The 10557-nt window shown below is 38.5% G+C and overlaps 2 protein-coding genes and 1 pseudogene across 3 annotated transcripts; all 3 read left to right on the forward strand.

Annotated features, from left to right (window-relative positions):
• Positions 1–138: 138 nt before the first annotated feature.
• LOC141821975 (iron-sulfur assembly protein IscA, chloroplastic-like) lies at positions 139–2504 on the forward strand. Of its 2 annotated transcripts, none has more exons than XM_074709377.1 (3): positions 139–384; positions 1806–2021; positions 2215–2504. In XM_074709377.1, exons 1-3 carry the CDS (start codon positions 234–236, stop codon positions 2355–2357), a joined length of 510 nt encoding a protein of 169 aa, XP_074565478.1. In that variant the 5' UTR covers positions 139–233; the 3' UTR covers positions 2358–2504. The 2 variants fall into 2 exon arrangements, with proteins under 2 accessions (XP_074565478.1, XP_074565477.1); XM_074709376.1 differs by having other exon boundaries at positions 140–384; positions 1803–2021.
• A 1325-nt stretch (positions 2505–3829) lies between these two features.
• Positions 3830–8977, forward strand: LOC141822136 (MAR-binding filament-like protein 1-1). The gene is given in 5 exon segments (XM_074709566.1): positions 3830–4022; positions 4025–4109; positions 6413–6594; positions 6682–6822; positions 7092–8977. Coding segments are annotated over 5 exon segments (2277 nt in total). The 5' UTR covers positions 3830–3863; the 3' UTR covers positions 8802–8977.
• A 547-nt stretch (positions 8978–9524) lies between these two features.
• Positions 9525–10298, forward strand: LOC141821503 (uncharacterized; annotated as a pseudogene).
• The last annotated feature ends 259 nt before the right edge of the window (positions 10299–10557 follow it).

A 10557-nucleotide genomic window follows, 5' to 3' on the forward strand; every position in this document is an offset into this window, starting at 1 on the left:
AGTAGAGGATGCCGGATCCCGCAAGGAATCCGTGGGCCCACAGGTACTCCGGCGGGACCCGCAAGGCGGACCCAGTTGGATGCGTGGTGGAACAAATGACTAGGAAAAAAAGACGCCATTTTTAAGGCCGTCGTGTCTCTGAAATCCCTGGAAAAAGACGAAGCGGAAGAAGAAGAAGAAGTGGAAGAAGAGTCCCGGCGTCTCCTCTCTCTCAATCTCTCTTTCGCTCTCTCATGGCGCTCTCCGCCGGAGTCCCTAGCCAGCTCTTATGCGGGTTGCGAGGCGGAGATTCTCGAACCGCGGTTGCACCTCCGTCATCGATTAGGTTTCCCCGCGATTTCCGTCGCCGGAGTTTGGTCTGTGTTCGATCGTCGGTTACTTCAGGTATTGGTCCTGGAATCCCTCTGTTAGATTATTGTTTCTATAGCAAGAATTAGTTTAATCAGTTGTGCCATACATGTTTGCCCCATTTGATCTGAAATTTTGTTTGCAAATTTTAGGTCTCCGTTGAACTATTCCCTCTGTTTATATAATTGTATCTTTGCCCCATTTGTCCTTGTGCTTTGTCATTCTATTTTACTTGTCTAAGTGTTTTTATCCTCCTCTAATGCATAAAGTAACATAATTCTACAAATTTCTTGTATGGTAACTTGCTACCTATGAAATTGATCTAAAGCTATGTAGAAACAGTGAACTCTGTTAGAGCTAAGTTTGGTGTTTGCTTTAAAGCTTGTATATGTTCAGTCAATATGCATTAGATCAATTAAATGAATAATCTTGAACAACTCATTAAACTAAATAAACAAGTTTGAACACATCAATTCGTTATGTTCGTGAATAGAAATTGTGAATTGTTTGTGAACAATATTCATGAAAATATCCACGAACAAAGTTTGTGAATCATGTTTATAAACAATGCTCTTATACAACTTGTAAATAAATATGGAAGCTCTTAAAATGAACAAAAAAACTTATAATATCAAATTCACTAACTAACCAAATGAGCTTAAAAATATATAACACTTAAAACAATCAAACAAGCTCTTGATATAATATTTAAATGAATCAAACTTAAACCAAGGTTGAACAAAGCTCAAGCTTAAAAAAAATTCAGGCCAAGAGCAACTTGGTTGATTTTATGTTCAACTTTATTTGCCTCGATTACCTTATCAAACAAGTTTGAACAACACCAAGCTTGATTCAACTTGGCTCATTTACAATCCTAAACTCTGGCAACTGCAATCTTGCTTCTAGTTTTGTTTAGTTACTAAAGCAGCATGTAAACCTACAATACTTTTTCAGCTCTAGCAATTTGAAGGTAAAATGTTCTCTAACCTTAACATTATATAATTCTGCAAATCACTCCCTTATAATCATATGGACATTTCTTTCATTACTTACTGGTGTATGTGTGTCAGTGCATTTTTGCTTTACTGATTAATTTTTAGGTAAAAGAAGGTGCACACGTGCTATAAATTGAGTTGTCGATTTGTATTGAAAATTTTTTAGTTTAACTGAATTGGACCATGATTGTGACACTATTCTTTTCTGGTGCAAACATCTAAATAATCAAGTAGTATTGCCTTCTAGCTTAATTGTGAGTTTATGACCTTCCTACAAATTGATTAACTCTTTGTTCTTGACATTCTCTGTTCAAACCCATAATTTCATTTTGTATTTGGTGCTGCCTTTTCTTACTAATGAATTTCAGATGCTTATGCAATAATAATAATAATAATTTTTTATTTATATTCTTTATGCTGTGAAAGTTAATTTTCTATTGTTGTACCAAATTGTTGCAGCAGCTCCAGCAACTGGTAGCGTTGCCCCTGCAATTTCGTTAACTGATAAAGCCTTAAACCATCTGCATAAAATGAGATCTGAACGCAATGAAGATCTGTGCTTGAGAATCGGAGTGAAGCAGGGCGGATGCTCTGGCATGTCCTACACTATGGAGTTTGAAAACCGAGCTAATTCACGGCCCGATGACTCAATCATAGAATACAATGGTTTCGTGATAGGTATGTTTGTTCGGATTCATAGCTTTGTCCTCGAGGGTATTACTTGGCATGGTTACTTGAGAAAAATCCAATTGCAGAAACGAATGATTCCAGTACCAATCTTATCATATGATGCAGTTTAGGCCTTTGCTATAATTTGATTGCATGATGTAGTTGGATTAACATTTGTTTCTCGTGTTTCTTGATTCTGCAGTATGTGATCCCAAGAGCCTCCTCTTCGTGTATGGAATGCAGCTAGATTTCAGTGATGCGCTCATAGGTGGAGGTTTCTCATTTAAGAACCCTAATGCAACACAAACATGCGGCTGCGGTAAATCGTTTGCTGCGGAAATGTAAAATGTATCTGTATCACTTGTCACTGATCAAAGCATGTATCTGTTTACTATTCTATGAATCCTTCTGTGTAAAAAAAAACAAGGTAAATAAACAATGTACACCATAGAAAAGTAGTTCAATGTTTATTTCAAGTCCTTGGACATCTCATCTACTTTTGTTCCATCATCGACAATGATGATTTGTTGTTTAACATTTGGGCTATTGCTTTTGCTATTAGTGAAAGAGAATTTGGCCTACAGATCCATGCTTGTAATGCTTTTGGTTACCTATCTTCTTGTTCATTGATGTGGCCATTCCATTTCTTTTGTTCTTGAACTTGATATTGTTGAAGCTACTCTTTTTCACATATATTCCTGAGTAACAATTGGCTTTTGATATTAATGAGTGAAAAGCTCGTAATTAATGAAATTATCAATAGTTATTTAGTTATAAATTTATGTATTTGAGTTTTTAATCTAATTAATTTTAGAGATGGATAATTTTATCTCTTGGTTTAAAACACGAGCAATTTCTAACACGATAATCCAATTGTTCCACAGTTATTCCAGTAGTTTAGCACCGTAATTATGCAAATATAAGACTGTTCCATGAGAATCGAATCTTCGGTGTATGAAAAATTATTATATTTTTTATTACTACGCTGGGTCGAGAGCTTTTTTATGTCTTTTTTATTTGTTTAATGGAAGTAGAAAATGATAATCATCTTAGCGGTCCCACACGATTGGTCCCATGATCATCTGTGAGAAGGTAAATTGAAAAGTTGCCGATTGATTCCACAACCATCTGTGAAAAGGTAAATCGAAATGTTGCAGTTAGCCACGACGGAGAAAGGTATTATTTCGATTTCGTCGAGATTCAAACTCTTATCTTTTTTTGTAAATATGTTCTATTGTAACCAACTCAGTTATACTCTGAAAGTAGAAAATGATAAACCCTCGGGACATAGCTGAGTTGGTTACGACGTAGCAGAGTTACAGAAGAAACCCTGATAAGAGTTCGAATCTTGGCGAAGCCAGGTAATATCCTCGTACGTCATGATCAACTGCAGTTTCTCAATTTATCTCTTTATAGATGACGTGGAATTGATCGTATGAGACCGCTAAAATAACGGATTTTACGTTTTTGCACAAGAAGGTAGAAAATGATAATTCAATTCAATTCCACCACTACGTGTCATAATCAAATTCCCCGACTATGGATAACAATGCGATGACGTGGCGTACAAAGAGCAATCCATCGAGTGAGAGATCGGATACGCCGGCGGTCCCCTCACCTCTTCGCCCTTGTTGCTTTACGATTAACGCGATTGATCGGTCGCGCTCGATCACGACCGCTCGATTGACGTTGACGGAGGGTGACCCGATTTGCCCGGCGAAAGCGGTTCGATTTCGACGCGATTCGTCCACAGAAAAAAAAAAGAGAGAGATAGCAGCCAGAAAGAGAAAGGAAGACAGTAGCGGAGAGACCGGAGATTGGTGTGAGCGAGGGAGCGAGAGTGAGGGAGTGATGGGGCTTCTCGCCGGGAGCCCGTCTGCCTTCCCTTCCTCGTCTATTTCCCCTTCTGCACTGCTCGCTGCTCGCAGAAGAGCGGCGACGAGGAATCCGGTGGCCGCAGCTTGCTGCGCGAATGAGGAGAGTCCCGTGGGTTCCGCGGGGGCTTTTCCCGACGAAGGACGCTTCTGCTTGTGGGTATCTCAGTTCTTCCCTTTCTCAAACTTCGAGCAATCGCTGCGGATGGTCTGTTAGTCGAAGGTCAGTTCATAATATGTTCTTGATGTTATTTACTTTGTTGTATCTTTTTTCCCCCTTGAAGTTGATGGGGTTTCTTGTTAGTTATTCTTCATTAGAGTGTTGGCGTTAGGAATTCCTTTGGTAATTTGAATTGTTAGCGAAATGGAAAAGATTTATGCTACCTCGATTATTTTCTAGTTTTGTAAATTTGAAATCCCTTTGTCTCGACTGGTGGAGTGATTATCAGGTTATTGATTAATTTGGTTTGTCAAATGTGTTAACCTTATAAGGATTTCAGAAGTATATTTTCCTACCTATTTTTCACTTTATAAATGGAAATTTATCATACTGACGTAGAATATATTAAGAACTAGAAATGTGAAATTACTTCACTACCATTTTTTCTTAAAGTTATATGCTCTCGTTGCACTACCATTTTTTCTTTTCAATTAGTTATATGTTCTTGTTGCACAACCACAAAACATTTATGAAGACTTAAGATTTGCATGGTTGTTTTGTTTTCTGTTTCGTAACCTTCTCCTTAAATTTTCCTCCTTCCCTCAAATTTTGTCCATATACTACAGAAGTTCATCATTGATTCTTGCAACTATACATTGTTTATATTCTCATATAAGATAATGTAACAATTTTCTTTTTTTTTCAATGTTAGTTAGCTAGTTTGGAGACCATTCAAATTTGCAACTAAGGTTTTTGGAATGTTTTGAATTTGTTTTCCCTTTAGTGGTTCTAAGATTTTTTTTCATACTCTTAGGGTACACACAGTGATTTGATCTGGTTGTGCCTAGAGCGATTGAGATAGAGAGTCAATTCCAAAGTCCTTCATGAGATACTGATATTTTCACTATTGTAGTTGAATATGTTTAGTAGACATCAAATATCTTAAATTAATTTCTGAAGAATGATTTTGTGGATAGTTTATCAACTAACTTTTAGCTGTGTCGTGGCACTCCATATTGAGGCAGAGTCACAAAGTAATGGAATCAGACAACAAAGTTATATGGTTCAACCAATGGGCTTTCGTCGACGTGCAAAGACAATAAAGCAGAGTGTCACTGAAGTAGATAAAGGTACAAGTATGACAGGTGGTGTAAAACCCACACATACTTGTCTGTCATCCAGCATTATCAATTCTCTCTAGCCCAAAATGATAATCTGAAAACACAATATAGTTTCTCTAGAGTGGTTTTGGCTTATAAACAGGCACGATTTCATTGATTCATATAAATAAGGTTCTAACTTGGGTTTGGATCTATCTCTATGATTGACATATGGCCAACTTCAGTGATATGATATGTCCACAATTGAGCACAGTGAATTATGACTTCCCAACTAGTTTCATGCTTGGCCAAAACTGAGACCTAACCTGAAAAAATCAGGTTTATGATTATTTGATATGAACTCTAGATTTTAGCCTAGATGGTCAAACATTAGCATTCTAAGCGGGCATGGATTAAGGCAATCAGATCAGGCTTTGGCTGAACATAATTTTCAAGATTGCATTCTAATTTGGTCGAGTAAGGGTGGATTAGGAAAAATATCAATTGGGTGGTTTGATTTTTGATGAAAAAAAGTTTATTAAGTTGGATTTTGGCCTTTCTATATTTGAAACATGTCGTTTCTAAGGTGGGTCAGGTTACCACATTGGACAAAAGAATACTTTGCCATAGTTTTCAATTATTAAAAGTTCAAGACATAAAATTTAGAGATATCTTGTTTGCTGTTTTTATGAAGACACCTGAGTCCATGAAATCACAATGCTTTCATGACACCACAACACTTTTGAGAGCTAGTGTTGGTAATCCTTCATGTTTTGTTGTTTGAGGAGCATACATTTAATTTGGAATATCATGTGTTTAAGGGATGATCATGCATGATTTTGGACTCAACAATGTGCACAAATACTATATGATGCATGTCAACTTAAAGAATTACTTTTGTCCCAACCAGTCATTACCAGTGCTGCACATCCTTAGTAATCATAAATATTTGGATGAAATATGTAGTCTAATGATTGTTTGATGAATAGTGTAAATCAGTTGAAGTTTGTTTTCTTCATATCATATGTGGAACCATTGTTTTGGCCGTGCATTATGTCTTTGTTATTTCCATGTTGGCAATATTTAATTTACTGAGACGATGAACAGACTCAGTCTTATTATAATTTTAGGGTTTATTATGAGACATGCACTACATAATGCCACCATAATGTACTCTGCTTTTGGTGATTATTCCACCGTATAATGACAGAATTTTGTACATCACTAGCTTTTCATCCAATCATTAACTTCTACTTTTGTTTTCAGACAAACAAGATTTGATGCTACCAGATAGCCAAAATATCCTAATGCCAGATAAACAAGAGGTTATTGTGCTAGATAATCAAGACCCCATTGTGGAAGACAAACAAGATGATAAACAGTTGGAGATAGAAAGTGTTAAAGATACCATGCTTGAAGTTTCATCTGAAGTACCTAATCAATTAGAGGTGACTTGTTCTAAACTACCATGTTTTTATCTTTGTACACATTTTACGTTCTAGGTTGTCATTTACTTATATCCTATTTGCTTGCAGCAAGCAGCTTTTCAAAATGCACCAGCAAACTCTTTTGTGACTTTCTTAAACGAGTTTGGAATAGTTGCTTCTGGTGTTCTTGGTGCATTATATGCAACTTCCCAGAAGGAAATGACATCCATTGAATCACATGTGGAATCTGTATGAATCTCCAATCTTGTTAATCAGAGTTCTTAAATGCATTTATTTGGATTTTTCATTTGATACATTCAGACAAGTCATTGAAAATTAGCATCTCAATTTTCTTTAAATCAATACATTCAGTTACTTGCATTCAAAACAGAGCTGATCTAGTGTGAAGATTATATTATACTTGAAAGCAATCACTTAAATCTTGCAGTTGGATGGTAGAATTATTGTGACTACAAATTACTTACTTGGTAATTGTTATGCTATCAATGTTGATACAGATGAAAGATAAATTGACTGAAAAAGAAGCAGAAATGTCTTCGCTGAAGGAGAGCTTTGAGAAAATATTACAGAGGGAACAGGAGGAGAAAAAGAACCAAATCAGGAACTTTAAAGAGAAGGAAAGTTCTCTGCTAACTCAACTAGATTCAGCAAATGGGACTGCAGCATCTTTGCAGCAAGAGTTGAATGATAACCGAAAACTATTTGAGGAGCTCAAAGGGCATATTAGCGATCTTGAGGGCAATGTTGCAAAAACTGGCAGAGACAAAAAATTACTTGAGGACAAAGTTAAAGAGAAGGTAGATAGTATCAATGTTCTACAAGATAAACTAAGCATGGTTAGCTTGGAGATAAGTGACAAGGAGAAGAACATTCAACATCTTAAATCATCTCTTTCTGAAAAAGAAACAGAATGTGCTCAGTTGAGCTCAAATGTTGAACACTTAAAGAATGAGCTTGCTGTTGCAAATTCAACTATTGAAGAGTTAAAACAGGAATTGCTTGTAGCTAAAACTGAATTAAGTTCAAAGATATCTTCAATGGATTCTTTAAATCAACACATTCAGTTGTTAGAGTCAGAGAAAGATAGTGCCTTGCAAAGAGTTCAAGATCTCAGAAAAGACTATAGTGATTTGGAATCTTCTTCAGAGAAAAGAGCAACCCTTGCTGCTGAATTGTTATCCAAGAAAGATGACCACCTTCATCTTCTTGAAGAAAAGCTTGAGTTTGCATTAGAAGAAGTAAAGAACAGTAATATTGTTATTGCTGAGCTGAGAGAAGAAAAGGATAGTGCCAAGGCATTACTGGAAAGAGAAACTATTAGTATGAAGAAGTTGAATGATGAGCTGCAGGCTAACATGGAAGCACTGGGAGATTCTAAAGTTGAAGCTTTGAATCTGTCCAAGGAACTGGAAGAAGCTAAAGTTTCATATAAGAAACTTATGTCTGAGCTATCAGAGATTCAGCACAGTTTCATTGAGATGGAGAAACTGTTGACTCAAAGTGTGGAAGAAGCTAAGTCTAGTACAAAGCTAATGTCGGACGAATTAATATCAATTAAAGAGAATCTGAGGAGAACCAAAGAAGAACTTGATATCTCATCCAAAGAATTAAATGATATCATGGGAGATCGTGCAAACTTAAAGAAGGAATTAGTGGAAACATACAAGAAACTGGAAAATGCTGTGAATGAGTTGAAAGAAGAGAGAAAAATAGCTTCCAATTTGAATAAGGAGCTTGAAGTTTTGAGGAAACAAATGCAAAGAGACTCAGAAGCACGAAAAACTCTTGAGGCTGATCTGGATGAGGCTACCAAATCACTCAGCGAGATGAATAAGAGCGCATTATTGCTCTCAACTGAATTAGAGAGCACTAGTTCTAGGTGCACCAGCCTTGAAGCAGAGAAAGATATGCTATTGCAGTCCTTCACAGAGCAGAAAAGGACTGTTAAAGAAGCTACGGAAGATATTGAAGATGCTCAGAACCTCATTTTGAAGCTTGGCAATGAGAAAGAGAATTTAGAGAGGAGGACTAAGAAGCTCGAAGAGGAATTGTCCTCTGCAAAGGGTGAGATACTACGATTGAGAAGAGAGATCAGCTTGGAGAAGGAACCTTCTAGCGTGCACCAGCCAAAGACCAAAGTAACAGCAGGGGCTCCTATTACAGCTAGGAAGACAAATAGCAGAAGGAAAAAGGGTGGATCTACATGAGGATATATTTTTCACCTAAAGATGACAATCTGGTATTTTAATCTTAGATGTTCTATTGCTTATTCTTCCTTCTATTCCAACTAGGACTTTTTAGTTTCATGATCATTACAAGAGTAACAAGGGCACCACCTCTGGTACAACTTGACCATCTATATTCCATCTTTTTTGTTTTAGTATGGCATGCTTTCGTAAGTAGTTATAAGCACAATTTTACTCATATTTCTTTTGTATAGATGAATCTTTGAGCCCTATCAGCAGTAAGTTGTTTGTTTGGTGAACATAACAAGCCCTATCAGCAGTAAGTTTATTGGAGAGCAATAAGTTGGTATAGTCCGATTGAATACTACATTACTAATTTATTTGGTTTTAGGGCTTCTTGTGGTAACTGTGTCTTGATGGAGAGTTTGAACATTTAGCAGCTTGATGACAGTTTTAATCTCTGCTCAACGCATCAATAAGCTCCTCTTTTTGCGATCGGTTAATTTGTGTGGATTTATGGAGTGGTTCAAATCGTGCCCTTCTAATTCAACTATTATGTTTTGCATTTGGTGTGCTTTATTATGCTTGCTTTACTGTGTAAAAGACATGATTATTTTATTATTTTTCGCTGCTTCGTGGAAACACATGAACCCGACCGAAGCCACTGTATTTGACTTCATTGGGTTCCTTCCGATCTCGTCATCAGCAGCAGTAGGCTAGAGGGAGACTTCGCCGGCGACAGCGATGGCGGTGGATTCATCGTGGCTGGTGCAAGCTTGATCCTCCTCCTCACCTTGGCTGCCTTCTTCGGCCTGCGAGACTTTCCCAAGCGACTCATCACCCGCCTCCTCCGCCCCTCTTACTCCGTCCAGGCCCGCCGCCACTTCGTCGCCGGGGCCCAGCTGCTCTCCCGCGCCGGGGCAGCCCGGAAAAGGAGATGATAGCGGTTCAGCCGATGCCCTCGCCCGCTCGGCCTGCGACGAGGCCGAACGAGCCATCGCCCTCGACCCCCGCGACGCCGCCCCCTACGTCCTTCAGAGCCCTCGCCCTCGACCTCCTCGGCCTCCACCTTCCCGCCCTCCGATCTCTCGACGCCGCCCTCTCCCCTCCGGCTTCCAAGTCTCTCGAACCCCGCGAGCGCGGCGATGCCCACTTCAAGCGCGCCGAGCTCCGCCTCGCCGTCGACCGCCAAGAACACCTCGATCCGGCCCTTGCCGACCTCCTCGAGGCGGTGCGGCTTAGCCCCGAGAACGCCAAAGCCTTCTGCCTCCTAGGGGAGTGCTACATGGAAAAGGGTTTGCCGGATGAGGCGAAAAGGGCTTACGAGACTGCGATCGGGATCGACAACTGGCTTTCTGCGCTGCTGATGAGGCTCTCCCGGAAAATGTCCGCCACAGAGAGTCATCTGAACTTCTCTGTTCCTCGATTACCAAAAACTTCATATTTTCCCTGTTGGTTTCCATCAGTACTCAGCCTTCACAACATCTTTACTCTGTTTCTCTGTATCATTCAGGATAATCTGCAAACCCTAGCTCTCAAAACCTCGTCTTTTTATTTGACAAATCAAGAAACAAGGCAAGCGCCTTTTATCTTGGTATATATTTTCAGCTTCTCAACGATAAAAAATATGTGCCTTTTTGGTTTCTTGGTGAAGTTCTTTCCATTCTAATGTGTGGTTAAGTTATCAAAGTTATTGGAATTTTAGGGTTCATGCTTCTTATCATATGATACATTACAACTCATATATCAAATGAACTTTTCATATGAACCAAAAGTA

Source organism: Curcuma longa, chromosome 2, assembly GCF_044706935.1.
Source record: "Curcuma longa cultivar G26 ecotype Majalengka, Jawa Barat chromosome 2, ITB_CL_G26_1.1, whole genome shotgun sequence".
Classification (NCBI taxonomy): Eukaryota; Viridiplantae; Streptophyta; class Magnoliopsida; order Zingiberales; family Zingiberaceae; genus Curcuma; species Curcuma longa.